The sequence below is a fragment of the Cololabis saira genome, chromosome 2 (assembly GCF_033807715.1).
Source record: "Cololabis saira isolate AMF1-May2022 chromosome 2, fColSai1.1, whole genome shotgun sequence".
NCBI lineage: Eukaryota > Metazoa > Chordata > Actinopteri > Beloniformes > Belonidae > Cololabis > Cololabis saira.
Genome location: NC_084588.1, coordinates 30912929 through 30932193, shown reverse-complemented (window position 1 = coordinate 30932193; position 19265 = coordinate 30912929). Strand labels below are relative to the sequence as shown.

Below are 19265 nucleotides of genomic sequence, written 5' to 3'. Positions count from 1 at the left end.
GCTGACGGTTCAGCGCCTCACAGGACACTCCATGCATTTACACATGAATTTTCTATTCTTAGTTCCCCCCTTGATACCTTTCCCTTGTCACATCAACTGCTTCCCTTGGTGCTGCTTGACCACACTCGCAAACACAAATCAAAGTATTCCTCATGTGGCCTGACTCTCAGTATGTGTTTGTGAAGCATCATTAACAATTGTCCATCTGCAGCTCCCAAGAGTAGTTTTTTTTTTTTATGATGATGGCTGGAGTTATTTTTATGATTGTCAATCAGTGACTTAATTTCCGAGCATGCAGCACATTTGCCAGGAGTGTATAATTGCCTTCATGAAGTATGTTTACTGTAGTCAAAATGATCTCAGAATAAAGACAGTACACACTGTACATGAGTGTGATGAAGGTGACACTGCATTTGCATAGATTACAATGAAACTGTCCATGGAATACATTTTTTGCAATGACAAGAGAACACAAGTCATACAACAATGTTCACCATAATTTCTCCACATGATTACATTTACAGAGCAGATGACCAGATTATTGTTAAAGGTGTCCTCTCTGGTCTGGTCTGATCTCTGGTGAGTTTTTCAGATTGTACAGATGCTGATCTAGTCAACTTTTTCACAGAAAAACTGCCATCGAAAGTTTCCAAATCTTGATCAGTGAATCTGCTACTCTTAAGTTGCTTTAAACAGTGTTTTTCTGGGATCATTTTTGTCTCTGTAAATTTATATTTTGTAATAGCCTGCTGAACTTGATTAATTAAACCATGAATTTTAAGTCCTGTTTCAGTGACACCCATCACCCCAGCTCCACAATCAGACTGTACTCTCACTTACATTGACTTAATCGTTTATTGAAACAGACTGCTGGGACTATCAACTGCTCATTTTTTCTTGCTCCTCTCAACCTATTGACATTTTAAGCTTTTTGAGTTTGATTTATTCAAACTTTTCTCCAACATGGCAATACGTATTACAATACAGTCTCATATTGATACAACCTTTTTGCCAGCTTTGCAACTTTTTAAAGACATATGACCTTCAGTATGATTAAAATAATTCATTTACACACAGGTTCACTGATCTTTTCACATTGTGCACCTCCCCTGACCTATTTTTGTAATTGTGCACCATCACATTGTTGATAATGAGCAGGTCAATGTCAGCTTTGCCAGATGGAAATGAACTGCATGCCAATTATTCATGCACGTCATTTTTAAAGTTCATTTTCTGAAAATTTAAGAGAAGTTACACTTCTCTCCAATTTGATTTCTTCCAGATATTTGTCTGGCGCCCCCTACTGGTTCAAAGGTTAAACCATCTGAAATCAGTGACCTCTAGAGACTTCAAACACCTGTGAATTTCGGGATTCATAAAATTATTTAAGTTAATACATGATCAAATTGTAGATGGTTCAGTTCATCTGCATTGTCATTTAAGGACAGTTTATCCAAAGCTGTGCTGAAAATAAAGACTACAGTGAAAAATCTATAAACGGCAAAAAGGAGCTAAACTGTTGATCCCATGAAAACCTGAACACTGTACAAAATCAGTTGTTGAAAGGCATCATCTGAGGGGTTTTGCTGCACCCACACTGGTTTATTCCTTTGTCCTTCAGAAGCCAATTTGTTCCAATTGCATTTCAAGGCCGAGCTAAACGATTTCTAATATTTTGCCTTTTTCCTCTCATCACAGGCCCAGTGCCTTCATGATTACATCGTCATGTTGCAATCTTAAAAGTGACACTAGTATTCTCCTGTTAGTTTCAATCTCCATGAAGGAATATTTTTGGTATTTACACACACACTTTATAGTGGGACCCTCTGAACTAACAACCATTAATACCATCTATAAATCTTACCAACTGTTCAACAGAGAAAAAAAAAGAAGAAAATCAGGACTAGTCACTTTTTAAAGAGTTTATTTTGCAAAGTTCGATACTGTTATCACTTCTTCTTCTCCACATCCTGCTCAGCAGCCTCCTTGGCTCTCTTGGCACGAATGCCGAAGAGACGAGCATTGGCCCGGGCCATACGCAAGCTGGCAAACGCCTTGAAGTTCTTCTCGTCCTCAGAGATGACCCGAGCCTTTTCCTTCTTGTGTACCTGAACAGAAACGGGAAAACATTTGTTTAAAGAGTGGCCTAATGAAGTTTGTTCCACATTGCAGCATATAATATCTTATCTTTGGAAAAAACAACAAAATCCCTGGCACATGAGCAAATTTAATTCCCCAAAATCTTTGACACCTAAACAGTTTTGGAATCAGATATTTTTGCTCTCTTGTTTTTTTTTTAAAGCTTATTCAAAAAACAGTCATCAGAAAAAGGGTTCAAATATTTCATCAAAAGAAATACAGAGATTCCGGAGATTTTTCATCATCTGACTGCTGGAAAGCAGAATAACTTCCATCTTACAGACCAAAGGGGTTGTCCTTCTCTTCTCTTTTATCACACTTATATACTTGTGGATTTCTTCATCTGTTTAGTCTTTATTCTGACATGTTGTGAACTGTTGTGCAGACAATGAACTACCTCTGGGTATGCACCATACAGAAACTTGTCTTATCTACATATGTCAATCTTTTTTCAAAAGGTAATGTCATGGATAAAACTTAAAATATGTTGTTTTTTTAATAATTTTAGTGAGCTATTACCTTGTGAATTTTACAGTAAAAAGTGAAATCTTGCAGGCATTGCAACTTACAGTTTTGATGGGCATGACTGGAGTAGTGAGCTGAGTGGCCATCTTCAGTTCCTCCTCCTGAAACAATGACAGTTGGACATGCATGAGCATTTCAAAGAATAAAATACATAAAAATTGCATTAAATGTTATATGCAAACTGCATCTACAGAGTCTATGAACTTCATATCTTAAAAGCGAGATTTACAACAGAAGTTTTACTCCATCTGTTTGTTCTACTGCAAGATGTGTAAAAATAAGAGCAACTTACAGAGCTGTCTCCCTTCTTGGGGGCAGAAGCTTTCCTGGGGAACAGGATAAGCTTGGAGCGGTACTCCTTCAGACGCTGCACGTTGGCCTGGAGAGATTCTGTGGATCTGTTGCGACGACGGGCGTCCACTGCGATGCCAATGGTGCGGGCCGTCCTTTTGTGGATACCAGCTGCCTACACATACAGCACACCAACAGTTAAAACGCTGAAGCTACACACATGACACATCCTCTCATACAATACTGACACGAATCATGGAAGCTTAAATTGTTTTTTCATGTCACAACTAGCAGTCATCAGACAAAGGGTTCAAAGTTTTCATCAAGAAATTTCAGCGATTCCGGAGATTTGTCATCATTTGACTGCTGCAACTTAATTCACACAGGATAGTTCTTGGACTTTTTGAATACTTCTGTCAGTCAACAACATGCTGGGTCAAGTATTTGCATGCAATTATCTAACTACACAACATGTAGCTCAAAGCCTATTTACTGTAACACCAACCAATAAGTCTGTAATCACTCGCTCTCACACACAATCTGTTCAACTGGCTCAAGTCTCAGGATTGTCTTTAATGCCATATTATGCCATTTACATGGATAAGCATAGAATCAAAATACGTGTTTCTTGTAGGGCCCATGAATTAATGTGTAGACCTAACAGAAACAAGGGAGAAACAGCCCTTTTGGCCCGTACTAGTTTGGCTGAAAATTTAATGTTGAACCAACTTGTTTATGGTGAACTGGACACTGACATTTTCCCTTAAATGCACTTTAATTATTAGATATTTAAAATGTAGCATTCACATTCATGACGAAAAATGCAGAGAAACTATGATACACAGTATCAATACTACTGAAAATACACATACATCAAAATTCACTAAATGGCCTCAACAACAGGCCCATTTGAGCCCACGTCTCATGAATAAAAACAAACAAGTTCACATGCCCCGGGTGATGCACATCAATCATCCCTCATTCCTCCCACAGCAGGACAAGAGCTTAAGAGGAACAGCGAGGTATACTTTGGCAAGGGCACCAACTCTGAGCTGCACTTTGTGTTCTTGTTCATTTATTGAGCTTTTTTGGCTCACTGGGATGCATGATTCAGCACAGAAAAGCTGCGCCTTTCATGTTTTTTATCCACAGAAAATGTCAATAGCACTACTGATGTAGAGACCAAGACAAACCCTAGATTTTAAGCAATTTTCTACAAGACTTAACAATTGGCCAATTGGCCAATTGCCCCTCTTAATGTTTCTGTAGTATTAGATAATTGGATCTTCACAATCCTTTATATACTTTTAAATTTTTATTTAAAACATTATGGTTTTAACAAATTCTTCCTAATGAAAAGAAATATTACCTTGAGCTCCTCGAGGGTGAAGCCACGTCCAGCACGGACCTTGGTGTGGTACCTTATGGTGGGACACCTAACCTGTGGCCTCAGCGGTCCAGCAACCGGACGAGGTGCGATGCGGCGGGCTTTGGCCTGACGAGCCTTTCGCCTGAGGAAAAAGGAGGTTTTGGTAAACAAGTTCAACTGTGGAATCTACAGGACTGTCTCAGAAAATTTGAATATTGTGATAAAAGTTCTTTATTTTCTGTAATACAATAAAAAAAAAATAAAAAAATTAAAAAAAAGTCATACATTCTGGATTCATTACAAATCAACTGAAATATTGCAAGCCTTTTATTATTGCTGATTATGGTTTACAGCTTAAGAAAACTCAAATATCCTATCTCAAAATATTAGTGATTAGCCATAATCAGCAATATTAAAATAATAAAAGGCTTGCAATATTTCAGTTGATTTGTAATGAATCCAGACAAAGCTTAAATTGTTTTTTTCATGTCACAACTAGCAGTCATCAGACAAAGGGTTCAAAGTTTTCATCAAGGAATTTCAGCGATTCCGGAGATTTGTCATCATTTGACTGCTGCAACTTAATATATATAATTTTTTTTTTTTTATAAATTGTATTACAGAAAATAAAGAACTTTATCACAATATTCTAATTTTCTGAGACAGTCCTGTATAACAAGAGGCACTAGGTGCGCCAATCCCAATCTAGGGGGATTGGCGCAAAACCAAATATTGTAAAAAAAGATATCCTGTAACGGTAATGGCACTAATTAAAAAAAAAAAAAAAACTCCCAATTATCAAAAAAAAAAAAACACTTCACTTCCAGGATGTGGTTTTACAGGCGATTTGATTATCCACTTTAAATCACAAAAATGTATTGGAAATGCTTTGTAAATTTCCGCTTCTGGCAGCGTTGGATGTGACGTGGCTGCTCAAATCGTAAATCTTCAAAAGTAGTTCCCAGGTGTTTTGGCCTCATTAATATGATGTAGTTGCGCTGTAACAGTACTTAAATCATCATCTGACTTCTTAACAGTAACAGCTTCAAACTTTGAAAACAAAATACTCAAAGGTGTCTTCAGTTTTGAAAATTTTTAACAAAAGTAATTTGGTCGATGTTCAATATTACCCACTTTCTAATATGTTCTATAGTTCGAGTTATTTCCAGCCAAAGATTTGGCTGTGAGTCAGGGCGGCATCAGACACATTCATCAGGTAAGTGAACCTACAGACTATATTGTTGTCCCTAGTTTTCCTCAGCTGCAGGTGGTTTTGCCTGATGCACAGATTGCAGTATATCCTCACTTTCATTATGTAATAATGATCCACAATTGGCCACAGCTGTAATTTCAAACATCAAACACACAAAGTTCATACTTGTTTGGAAATAATTTTTCTGCGGATAGATATTGTAGTACTTTGTTCTCTCATACTTTGTTGTATGAAATCTGACCAAAGCAGACGCCTCACAATTTTCTATGCAAGAAAAACAAAAACCCTGAAGAGGTTTGCATATCATACATCCTGGCACAATTACAGATAATCATTTCAAGTGTTTAGAGTTTGAATTACAGCAGAACATTTGACTGCACCAGGTGATAACTTAAATATATAATAAAAACCACTGTACCAGATACCACCAATTATCAATTCATCAGGACATTAATTTAGAAGCGCGACAAATTTGGATTAAAAGATGAAAGAAAATTGAAAGGCTGTGCTGTCAGCTCGTACTGTGGAATTAATTCCTCTACAGATTACTGACAACCATGTCATCTGCTGTAAGACTGTCAAAAAGCTCAACTGAGACATCTACAGATGCAAATCACAGAATGAAAATCACTGAACATCACAAAAGTGTGATTAACCAGTGGTGAGTTTACACTGGGACTTGTTGTGACTTTCTCCTGCTGCTGGGAAGTGCACAAAAGGTAGACTTTTAAAGGCACTACTGCAGAAAAGGGTCCATTCGTGACTTAAATATGCTCACCGTTTATGTCTAAAGACCATTTATGATACATTTCTCCACGTTTAAACAACTTTCAACAGAATTTCATTTTTGACAAATTGTCTGCTTGCATTCTGTGATTCTGATGTTTCACTTGATAGTCTCAATGAAATGTACATTTATGTTTCTGATGAACATTTGTTTACATTGAAGTATATTACAAATTAGGTATTGTCCTTAGTGTTGAATTACACTGCTAGAAATGTGTGTGAGCGTTAGTGCAAAGTGCTTTTCATACACTGTAATGGGATATATTTTGCAACAAGGACTAATGTCATTATTTCCACAAAGACTATACAACTGTCATAATTCTTCACCGTAAACAGACGACACAAGGATGATGCATAATTATGACACATCTGACCAACACTGTAACAACAGCGTTACAACAGAGTGCAAGCTGACTGCAGACAAATAGACCAGTTTAAAAGATACAACCAAACCTTGCGTCAGATTAGCAGTCTAAGTAAACAACGTAGTTGATAAGAGCTTTGTCACAAATAAAGTGCTGCTTAAAGTTACATTAATGAAGACAAAATGACCAACGCACAGACAGTGAGCATGTGAACACTTTCAACACAAATATAAACTCGTAGTTCTACCTGTGATCATGGATAGCAGTGGGCAAAGAGCTGAGCATCATTTTAACATTCAACACCCCATCAATGAGAACCTGGACAGACTGTTCTCCATCACTGACACCCACCACCCTCTGCACAGCAGCTTCAGGAGGCACAGGAGCGTGTTGAGAGGCAGACTGTCACAATCATGCTCCACAGACAGGCTAGAGAACTCTTTTTTTCCCCTGGACACAACTGAACAACATGTCACTGTCAAGGCAGGGGAAAGCACAGGGACCCCTGGGCTCATCTCCCTCTTTTCTTTGTTCTCACATCTGCCCTGCTGTCCTAGTGGCGCTTTTCCACTAGTATCTGCTCAGCCCGACTCGACGCTTTTCCACTAGGGGTCTACCCGTGCCGAGTACTTTTCTGTAACCACTCTCCAGGTTCTACGCGGGCTGAATCGGGCCGTATCGGACATGATCACACTACATGCCACCGATTGGTCAGGGGGTTGGCCAGTCAGACGTCTGAGTTAGGAGGCGGGTATCAGCGAAAGAGCGACTCTGGCGGCGGATTCTTGTTCATTTTATGGCGGCGCAAAAGTCTGTTTCGTGATCCAACTCTGAGGTGCAGATGTTCATAAACCTGGTGGCTGAGGAGAGAATTAAAAAGGGATCTAGACGGGCGATAAGGAACGACCAGATCTACCAGGAGCTCTGTCACTTCATGGCTGCTCGCGGCTACCAACGGACTTTTAAACAGCGCCGAGACAAACAAAAAAATTAAAATGTTTAGCCGCTTGAAGCTTCTCTCACTCTCATTTTTTAACTTAACTTAATATCGAACACAAGCCACAGACCAGGCAGCACATATATCATCTCCATGTTCTACATATTTAGTGTTGTCTTCGTTTAGATCTCACAATCAAATACGTAACAGCAGCTTTTCTCCAACCCACCCACTTCTGCTCCAGGTGCTGGATTGTTATGGAAAAGAAATTAGGCTGAGTTGAGTTGAGCAGGTGCTAGTGGAAAAGTGCCATAAGTCAACCACTACTTGGACACTTTTATCTGACAATCACCTTATTTTTTCACCTCATCTTACTTTTGCACATTTAATGTTTGTAATTGCCACTATATGCTTGAATTTTCCTTGGGATCAATACATTTTCTATCTACCTACACACCTGGTGATCACTGCCTGACCCAAACTACCCTCAGACAACTCTGTGCACAGGATCTAGCCTCAAAAATAATAGGGAAGAAACAGAAAGTTAAGTGGTATTTATAAGGAAGTGATTGGGAAAAAAGCTGCCAGGATAGCAAATGATCGTACTCACTCACTCTGTAGCGAGTTTAAATTACTTCCCTCAGGTAGACGATACAGTGTACCAAAGGCTAACCATAACATATTTAAAAACTCATTCATCCCCAATGCCCTTAAGGCTCTGAATGAGGACACGTCTTGGTAGATTTGTCTTTTATGTACATGCCCTTGTTGTTCCTCCTTTTTTGCCATTAAGATGTTTTGCGTGTGAATGTTAAGTGTTTGTTGCTGTGTCATGTTACTGTTTTTGTATTATGAGACAAAAGACAAATCTCCACTTGTGGACAAATTAACTAACTAACTAAGATGGATACAGAATTGGGAACGAAGAGGTTTCTGGATGAAACAGCAGCTCGATGTTCTCAACATATCCCGTTATTTACCATTAAATTAAATGGCCAACAGGCCATTTAATTTAATGGTAGTTAAAGATCTGAATGGTAACATCCCCCCTAACCTCTTGCTTGATAGTAAATAGTCCATGGGCCAGGCCAGATGTCAGTACCACTCAAGGTGACCAAACTTGCTTATAATTTTTGAAAAGATCCATGTCTATAGATGATATTCTGGTATGATAACCCTTCGTGAGTGGCAGCTGTATCAGAGTTATCACCTCATGAAGTTCAGAAAATTACATTTTAGATGCTGCTGCATATCCTGGTTTAGACTCATGTACAGGACATCTGTCAATGTTTCACAATATTGTCTTTGGTATCATTTTAAGCATTCATTCAAGTTAAGATGTGAATCTTTCTGACCAACATAGAGTTCACTGCAGCTCTTTAAACTATAAACACACATTTTTACACAATGCTGAATGCTTAAAATGATACCAAAGACAATATTGTGAAACATTGACAGATATCCTGTACATGAGTCTAAACCAGGATATGCAGCAGCATCTAAAATGTAATTTTCTGAACTTCATGAGCTGATAACTCTGATCCAGCTGCCACTCAGGAAGGTTATCATACCAAAATATCATCTACAGACATGGATATTTTCAAAAATTATAAGCAAGTTTGGTCACCTTGAGTGGTACTGACAAGTGAAATTTTGGGCTCTGGCCCATGGACTATAAAGTGTTGAATAATCGCTGTGTGTCTGCCAGCAGCCATTTGATTTGTTATAACATACAAAACAGCATGTTATGAGCAAACACAAACAGCATCGTATGATGCGGTGTTCGAAAAAAGCATTTGTAGGAGCGTTGCTAAAATCAGCCACTTTTTCCTCTGAATACGTGCCCTTATGTCTTGTAAAACATATTAAATCCTACATTAACTTCTCACATAGTCATTTTCACATAAGGTCAGGTATAATTTTTGAAAAAATCTAACCTGCAATATGCTCTTTAAGTGTTTGTTGCTGTGTCATGTTACTGTTTTTGTATTATGAGACAAAAGACAAATCTCCACTTGTGGACAAATTAACTAACTAACTAAGGGGAACGAAGAGGTTTCTGGATGAAACAGCAGCTCCATGTTCTCAACATATCCCGTTATTAAGTGTGAATGTTGGCCATTTAATTTAATGGTAGTTAAAGATCTGAATGGTAATATTCCCCCTAACCTCCTGCTTGACATTAAAGTGTTGAATAATCGGTCTGTGTGTCTGCCAGCAGCCATTTGATTTGTTATAACATACAAAACAGCCCGCTTCACCTGAAGAAAACAGTTCTCACCTGCGGATCTTCCTGGCTGGCTGGTTAAACCAGGTGCGCACTCTTTTCTGCCAGTCCTTGTGGAAGTGCGGGTTGAGGATCATTCCATTCCTGCTGGGGGCCATGGCTGCCTGCTTCCCTGCAACACAGCGTGGACACGCACCGTCAGTCTCGCGATGTTTCACAACCCGACGCTCTCCAGACACGTGTTATTACACTCGCTACGGGCTATGGAACACATTTTAACTAAGTTTGGGATTCACTTAGCAAGCGGGTTGTTATTACTGCAGAAACTGATTAAATGAGAAGCTATATCGCTAAGTTATATCAGCAATGCTACAGTCAAGACTAGAAACATTAGCGACAGGGCAAATAAACGGGTATATATAACGGGTATATAATAATAATCATCTTTTTTGAAAGGTGACAAATCACACTACCCCACTGTGTAAATTAAATTGAGAAGAAAACTTTATACATCAAGGATTGAAGTGGATTATTTCAAAATCTTTAGAGAATAATTCTCCATACCTTCGAGGGAGGAAAATGGCCGAAAGGAAAAAGGAAGTTCAAACGTGGGGCATTGTGGGATATGTAGAAACCAACCAATGGGTGAACAGATACTGGATCAAAGAGTCATGTTAAAGAGCATTCCCCTCTCGTCAGAACAAGTCAGTCAAAGCAAAATAGCAAATCACTCATACAGTGGAACATATTACTGTATATTGTTTTTCATTGATTGCAAAATAGTATTGATAACATTAATGCTTACATTTATGTGTGCACATACATATAGGCTATATATAAACAACATAATAAAGGCAGATAAATTCATTATTTGAGTGAATCAGTTCGTTATTTGTCATCTTTGAACACAGGAAACGACGGATTAAAAAAAATGGTTTTCATATTAACGTGTTTATTTTCTTACACTGTCACGAATGTTAGGTTTAAAATGTGTTTGGAATCTCAAAATATGATAAGAGATTTGATTTACGTAAATATAGTTAATAAAAAAAATCAATATATCCATATATTTTATTACAAATAAAATGTTCACGTTTATGTATATTCAAATGTTATTGTGTTTTATTATTATTAATGTAATTATTCATGTTTAAAATTTTTACCCAATACATTTGCAAAATGTTTTTAAATCTAGTTAGATTTGCAGGTGAAGTTTTAGTGCTTACCACTAGATGTCGATCTAGTACCTTTGTAGAAAGTATGGCTGTGTACCTTGTTTAATTTTCTACCTTAAATTGACACAAAATTGACATGTTTTTCTCTGATAATACAGTATTTAACAATCCTCAAAAGGGATTTAAAAAAAAAATGTTTATTAGATTTTTGTTTGCAGTTTCCAACAAGACAAACATCAGTCACTGTTACAGGCAACAAAGCAAACTTTTTCCCCCCGTTCTCCCTCCCATCCCCTCGTCCCCTAGAAAGAATATGAAAAATGGGTTAAAATAATAATTAAAAAAAATTAATAATAGAGCAAAAGGGGGAAAAACATTAATAGATATAGTATTGATTAAGAAATACTTAAACATAGATATCCATTAAATAAGTACCCTGGATGTGATATACAGTATACGCATGCCCGTGTGAATACAGACATACATACAAATACATGCATAAAAATATTGAGATCAATTATGACATTGATGTATTAAAAGAACATTTTCAGGCCATTATATCACCCCACATGGATATTCTACTCCATCTAAGCCTCCTCCTGCTGAAGTAAGTTACCAACATTAGTATCATGTCTTAAAAAACATATAAAAGGTCTCCAGATGTCATCAAAGACATGCTGCTTCCGTCTAATAATGTAAGTTATCTTTTCCATTGTCATGTTTAAAGCCATCTCTTTAATCCACCTTCCAATTCTTGGTCCATCAACATTTTTCCAATTAAGGGAAATGATACGTTTCGCTTGTAATATACACATATCTACAAGTCTAGATTCTTTATTTTGTAATTTTGGTGTAGTTGGGTATATACCCAGAATAAAAAACCTTGGATCCATTGGTAACTTTTTGCCTAATATCTGATCAATCGTATATCCTGCCAGAAGGATTTCACTTTCACACATTCCCATATGCAGTGGTACAACGTTCCTCTTGCCTCATTGCACCTAATACATGTATCAGGGATGTTATCATTAAACTTGTGCGGTTTGACTGGGGTTATGTATGTATGCAGGCATTTACTTCGCAGACAGCCTGTCAGTTATAGGATATTCTAACAAATATGTAGAAAATAATGAATTATTTTGAAAAAATATGTGCTGCTTCTATAGTCAAATATATTTATTGTAGTTTTGAACAGTACATTTGATTTTTTTTCCTGTTTTTTTTTCTCAGTCTTTATCGAAAACAACAAGAACAAATGCAGTTATTAACATACAAACAATCAAACAGGAACCTAGTATGGATGTTTTTGGACTGTGGGAGGAAGTCGGAGTACCCTGAGAGAACCCACACAACCACAGGGAGAACATGCAAACTCCACACAGAAAGACCCTGCCGGGCCTGGGAGTTGAACCGGGAACCTCACTTTGCAACAGTGCTAACCACCAAGCCACCATGCTGCCTGTAACTTATCATTAGCATAGATAAGTTGGCATCATCAGGGAAAAGCCTCTGCAAGAATAAATTAGATGCAAACCGCACATTGAAGTCACAGTACTCCCAACTGGCATGTACCTGGTAGTAGCACTAATGATCTCTGTTCATATATTTTGAATGCAGACATGCTTCTTTTCAGAAGTACTGAGGACTCCAGTGTTTTTGGCACAGTGTGGGCACTTGATTTCCAAAATACCATGGTCACAGCAGGTGCAGGAAAGCAAGCCAAGGTCAAGGCAGGGGCAGACGGGGTCAGTGTGGAGACTGGCATCACAAATACTCAGGTTCTGATCCTGCTGTAGGGGGAAGCCTTATACGTCCTTCGGGCTTCTTCTCATGTTAACAACCTCATCTGACAAAATTATGTTATTATTAAAGGAGAACTACGGCGTGCTTGAACACATATACCTACTGTTAGAGGTCTTTACGAACTGTCGGTAGCAAAAATACAACAAAAAAAGCATAATTTGGAATAAACAAACCAGGAAGTTGGAGACACTAAACAGAGATTGTCTTTTACACCTTTTCACCATACTTGTAACTTAACTTTGAGCATTTGTTCTACTGACTGGGAATTAAATATTTTAATGATGAATGTATTTATCTGTCTTTTTTTTTTGCCATAGCTGTGATAAGTAATAATTCCCCCTATTTGATAAATGTGACTGGATTCCAGACAAATACAAGGACCATTTGAATATTTTACTTTTTTTTAATTCCTCTCATTGTGTTTAAGCATATTTTACTCAGTGCTGAACATCTATTTAATTTCTGTACTTACACAATGATGAAATTAAAAATTGAAGCTGTTTGTTTGTGTTATCACACATGCCATGTTGCAACTGTTGAAAATCTGCATCAGTCGTGTAACAGACCTGCCGGATTTGGAAGTATTTGTAGGGTCCGTTCTTGCAGCTGACTTGGATCTCGATGTCGTTACACTATCAGCCCTCACATCGGATCGAACATCTCTCTTGTTGCATCTCTTCTTTAGTTTTTGACTACTTACAACACTCATTGACTATGAAATGAATGGCATGAGGCCTGGACACACTGAATATACCTGCTCTGGGGTGACTTCCATGGCCTTGAGTACAGCATCACATTTTCTGACAAGGCCAGAGGCAGACAGAAAGGCGTAGTAAGTCTGAGGACAAAGCCGGCAATCATAGTGTTTTATTCACCCGATTCTTTCACAACAATGTATTAGCATCTGGCCCAGTTCCAGATTTTTCTTGCCTGTTACTTTTGAAACGTGGACTGCTTACAGGTCCGTGGTCAGGTCAGGTGCACACAAATAATCATTAACATTAAAACTACACATTGAAAAACAGGGTATGCTGTGTCTACAAAGGAAGAAGTCATTTTGTATGGAGTTGCTGAGCAGTAAGTAGATGTAAGTAACAAAGGTTTCCACATATATTCCTCAGCTCCTGGTTTATACATCAGAATTTTGTATAAAGCATTTTGTTATACATTGTTTTTGTATGAAAAGTACTGTAAAAACTGATAAATTCAGTTATAGATTTTTCTATTGGTCATTCAAATACTCGTGTTGAATAATATGATAATTTGATGATAATTAAACCGTTTTTCAGCCACCCGGCAGAAACTTCAAAGGCAAGGACAATAAAATAGGAGCTAAATAAATGTCTGTAATTATTTCTAATTTCATCTTGTAAAATAATATGTATTAGAATTTTGAAACTCTTCTGTGAGAGTGTTTATTGTATTTGTCATAAACTATACTGCTGACACAATGTTAATGCGGAGAAAAAAAAAATCACAGTGGCTTAAATGTGTCAGTGCCTTCTATCTCTTTTCCACCGAACCGGTTCCAGGGCTGGTTCGGATCCAGTACTGGTGCTGGTTCACAACCCGTTCAACTTTTGAACCAGCCCTGGAACCAGGTTGGTGGAAAAGGCGTAGAAGTGAGAGGCTCTTCAGCTCTGCTGCCATCTGTTTGTTAATATATCCTGAACAGCTTCTAATTGGTCCAAAATGCTGAAGGTTTTCCGTTAAGTCCCGGATACAATTCACAGTTCGTACGAATAAAGCTCTCGAGGCATACTAACTTCTGACCTTAAAGATCTCACAGTGGTGTATTATCCCAACGGCTCACTTCACTCAGACCGCAGGTATATATGCAGTTTCTAGAAAGACTTTACCTAAAGGCAGGGGCGTTAAACTCCAGTCCTCAAAAGCTGGTGTTCTTGATGTTTTAGATATACGTATAATTGCATCAATACACCTGGTTCAAATCAATAGATCATCAATAGCTTGCTGTCAGGGTATCAAGGTATCTGTGTCGAGTTCGACACGCCGGACCTAAGGAAAGTTTCAGGTTCTCTTTCTGATGAAGCTTATAGTTAGGGCTGACCGGGGTTTCTTTGGCTACATTTCTATAGACCTAAACTGCAGGTGGACCTCCCATGATGCATTGGGTTTTCACTGACTGTGATGTCTTTATGGTCTATGGTCTTTACTCTTCTTGCATGCATGTTATTATCATTGCAATTAACTCTAGTGATTTGGTCTCTCTTTCCTGTAACTTTAGACTCAACCAGTCCTGGTAGATATCTGGCCTCAGTGAACCTACCGGAGGGTTTTTGTTTGTTTTTTTTCCCTCTTCACTCTCACCTTGTGCTTGATTTGTAACAACTTGAGGAGGCTATCTGTGTGGATCATTAGTCTGTTTTTAATTAAATGACATTTTTAATTTTAAACCTGGACTCCTCTGGAATTAATAGAATTATAATAAATTGGACTGATCAGGAATATGATTGGTCAGATTAGATCATACTAAACTGAAATGCATTAAACTTATTTGACTTCAACATTTTTTTTTTATAAGAAACCTTTAAGGTAACATGTCAGCAGTTATTTTAGGGATATTATATAGGAAATTACTCAAATCTGTGCAAGTTTGTAAACACTTTCTCATTCAACAGTGGGACGTGTCCAACCTTTGACATGTATATTTCAATCTAATGGTAAACAGTACAGGTCGAATATTTGGCACACTACCCTATTTGTTTTGACCTGTATTGTATATAAATGTTACTATATTTATTGAGAATTTCATTCAAACCAACATGTTCACAATAACATGAATCTTAATTATTCAAGCCATGAGTATCAAGTGGGGTTTTTTTCCGCTCCCTGTTTTTAACCGTTTGTGTTGTATTAATCATTAGTCAACCAGATTCTGCAATCTCAGCGTATCTTCAACTGAGGGGCAAATGTCAAGGAGTGCAGAGCTATAAGTACAAAGAAGCAATGTACTGTCAGCACGCCATAAATCTATTGTGATTGTTGTGCAGTGTTTCCTTCTACACAACATATTCCTACATATTAACATTGGCTGGCGAGAATAACCACAGAGGCATGACTTTAAGGTTGGAATTTGTAAATAAAAACATTTACAGAGACCGCAACTCAAATGTAAAAACTCAGTTTTATTACATGAATTTGACATACAATGTTCCAGTCTTCCACAACATCGTGCACATTTTTAAGAAAATGGAGCAAAGCACCTCAAACAAGAAATTAAGAGCAATTTAGATTTGCTATTGCCTTAAGAAATTCTGATCTTCTACATGAAAGCTGTTACTTAGTGTTTGATATTTTGATAGTTCAATATCCAATAACGATATAAATATCACAGAAGTGTGTGACACCAGATGCTAGTAATCCTCTCCTCTAATCTGTGACTGCAATTACATACAGTATGTGGATGCGAGTGGGTTTACAGATTTATTCTTCCAGTGACTTAATAAATTTATCATACGCAGCTTGATCCATGAGGGTATCGAGCTCTTCGGGTTTTTCAATAGTCATCTTAATTAGCCACCCTGAAAGATAAGAGTTTTGACTTTATTGATCAAACAAGATTCACAAACAAACTGTAACATTACACCAAACTGGCCGCCCATCAACTTCTCTGGCATGAAGATCTATGGGAGACTTTCTGAAAATGACAGAAAACACAGACACTTACCGGTTGCATAGCAATCTTTATTCACAAGTCCAGGATTATCTGCCAGCCCCGTGTTGATTTCAGTCACCTCTCCTGTCAACGGTGCGTATAGCTCACTGGCAGCCTTGACACTTTCCAGGGCACCAAACTCATCTACAAAGACACACAACACGGAACACGTCTTTAATCGTACTGGCAGAACTGTTTACAAGCGCATCATTTATGTCAGGATCTTACCCAGTGGTTCAAAATGCTGACCAATTTCAGGAAGTCCACAGTAGACCACGTCACCTAAAGCCTCCTAAAATGAAACAACAGACTGGATATTACATAAACCATCTTATGAACCCACGTAAAAGCACAAATGAAATAATTTCCAGAATCGATAAACTGCCTGAAAAGATCAATGCACTAATCTGACAGAGGTAAAAATATATAATTTATATAATTCCTATATATGAATACGTTCAGTGTTCAAGATGATCTTGACGTCATTGTTTATTGTGTTTTCAGTTACCTCAGTTTGCTCATTTAAATACACAAATTAAAACAAATATAGGCATATAACATTTTTGGAACTTTGAAAATGAAGTACTTTTACAAGTTTTGACAATAACATAAAATGTAAAAATGATTAAAAGCAGAGCCATGGTACAGTTAGAAAGGGTAGATGCAGATGTTTAACATTTCTGAAGCCAGAAAGTGGAGCAATTGTCTAGTTTTTGGGCTTTTATGTGATACAACTAGGTTTCTTTACTGTGGACCAATGTTTCATTTACATTCGGGGGGACTTTGATTTCATATGTGCATATATTCTGTAACTGTAATGTCTTCAGCTCATACATTTTGAATGTGATCAAAAAGTGTTTTTTTTGGGGGGGGGGGGTTGTTTTTTAAACTAGTTTGCATGTGATAACGACAAACATATGTACTACGGTACTATGTACAATGTACTAAACTATGTATTTAATCTACTATGTAATACTTATTCTTCATAACAGGTGATTTGATATGAATTATTATTGAAAATCCCCTTAATTAAGTTTTGCAACTAAATAGCCCAATGAACCCATTCGTAACATCACTTTTAAACTCCAATATTTTAAGTCAACGAATGCTGTCAAAGAAATGTTTTGGAATACAAAATACATGATACCCTTTAGTAATTAGCTGATAATTCAAATATAGTTATTCATAATCATTAATTATATAATAATTAAATTGTTTAATTAATATGAAATTGCATAATAATATATTTACTTTCACAAAGTTACATTTTTTTGGAAGATATGATCTACTTTAAATATGTAATGTTGCTTTTCAACTGTCAGAGATAACTAGTATTTACAAAAGTATTCAAAAAGGCACTAATATTTAGCACTTACAGAATGACAGTCTTTGCACTAGTTTACTTCTATGTGGAATAACTGAGTGTTATGATTTTTCCTTCAACAGCTGGTGTAAAAAAATTAATCTAATTATTTCTATCATAACCTTAACAACCAGCATTCACCTTCATTCAGATCTTTGAACATCTGCAGCTAATCACCACACCTATTTAGTGTGGCAGTAATCAATAGTCTTAAACAATAGTGATAAAGCAGTAAATCAGCCTGATATACCTGAGCAAAGTGCAGTGCTTTCAGATTGCCATCAGTGATACTCTGAACAAAAAGTACCATAAATCAGTGATTGCAGGTCAGACATAAAAAACCTACCTGGGCATAACTGCTGATACCAACAGTGCCAATCCCACCCTCGACCTGCACCCACTCATGTTTCTCAGTGAATTTGAGGGCTACAAAGAGAAGAAAGAAATGATCATATCATTAATATGTGCAGACAATGCAAATATGACTAATAACTTAACAATGCCACAATCAATTGGACACACCTCATTTTCAACAAAATGCGAACGGTTAAACAGAGGAAAGCTTGCCAGTCTCAAAGCTAAATGTTTATGTGGCCAAAGAACAAAGTGCCGGTACTGTACTATGGACAGAAGGACAGTCAGCTAATACTTATGCAATACCATGTGTGGAAAGACAGAAATCAACACGGGGAGCGTTTCTTCTGATTGTCACTGCTTTGCAAAATGTCAAATGTGCAGTTAAAAGTCCTCTGATTCCTGGCTCATGTTGTCATCCTTGCAAATTGAGTGCTGTGCAATGCCTCAGTAGTTTTCAGGAAGGGGCATCAAACCATGCAGGGAAAAAAAAAAAAAAAAAAAAAAAAAAGAAATCAGGTTTGAACCAGATTTTGAACTGACATGCTGGTGCATGACCAAAACCACTCAAAGATTAAAATGATCCCCCTTCATTTTTTTTTTTACAAAATATGCTTTAAAATGTGGGTTTGTTTTATTTTTTTTATTTCTTAAAGCTTCTAAATTACACAAGGTCGTGATACCAGTAAATAATAATAATAATAATAATAATAATAAGCTTTATTTGTATAGCACCTTTCCAAACATAGTTACAAGGTGCTTTTACAAAGCAGAATTAAAAGGCAGAATCCAATAAAATGACAAAAATATAAAAACATAAGAACATAGAAATACAATAAAGCATTAGAAAATAATAACATTGGATATTATAGAGTACATTATTAGATGTTAAGTAAAAGCACATTTAAAAAAGTGTGTTTTTAAAAGAGATTTAAAAATGGACAGAGATGTGGCTAAATGAAAGACGGGTGAAGACAGTTAAACTGTTAATAGTCATTCCTCCACACTGCCATTTATGGCGCATGTCCAACAACATGGA

The 19265-nt window shown here is 37.1% G+C and overlaps 2 protein-coding genes and 3 non-coding genes across 5 annotated transcripts in view; all 5 read right to left on the bottom strand.

The window, feature by feature from the left end:
• Positions 1-1907: 1907 nt before the first annotated feature.
• Positions 1908-10510, bottom strand: rpl13 (ribosomal protein L13). Its single transcript, XM_061743301.1, has 6 exons — positions 10417-10510; positions 9907-10024; positions 4325-4466; positions 2957-3130; positions 2709-2765; positions 1908-2108 (listed from the first exon to the last, which is right to left on the bottom strand). Exons 2-6 carry the CDS (start codon positions 10008-10010, stop codon positions 1950-1952), a joined length of 636 nt encoding a protein of 211 aa, XP_061599285.1. The 5' UTR covers positions 10011-10024; positions 10417-10510; the 3' UTR covers positions 1908-1949.
• LOC133422041 (small nucleolar RNA MBII-202) lies at positions 2302-2383 on the bottom strand. Its single transcript, XR_009770715.1, has one exon. It is a non-coding gene; the product is annotated as a small nucleolar RNA MBII-202 (small nucleolar RNA).
• LOC133422050 (small nucleolar RNA MBII-202) lies at positions 3234-3312 on the bottom strand. Its single transcript, XR_009770717.1, has one exon. It is a non-coding gene; the product is annotated as a small nucleolar RNA MBII-202 (small nucleolar RNA).
• LOC133422044 (small nucleolar RNA MBII-202) lies at positions 4811-4889 on the bottom strand. The gene has a single exon (XR_009770716.1). It is a non-coding gene; the product is annotated as a small nucleolar RNA MBII-202 (small nucleolar RNA).
• A 5449-nt stretch (positions 10511-15959) lies between the features above and the next one.
• Positions 15960-19265, bottom strand: part of gcshb (glycine cleavage system protein H (aminomethyl carrier), b) — a 3991-nt gene continuing 685 nt past the window's right edge. Inside the window, exons 2-5 of the mRNA XM_061710537.1 lie at positions 18219-18298; positions 16738-16801; positions 16522-16653; positions 15960-16375 (exon numbers count right to left, since the gene is read on the bottom strand). Coding sequence (XP_061566521.1) covers positions 16278-16375; positions 16522-16653; positions 16738-16801; positions 18219-18298 — 374 coding nt within the window. The 3' untranslated portion in view covers positions 15960-16277. The remainder of the gene's footprint in view (positions 16376-16521; positions 16654-16737; positions 16802-18218; positions 18299-19265) is intronic.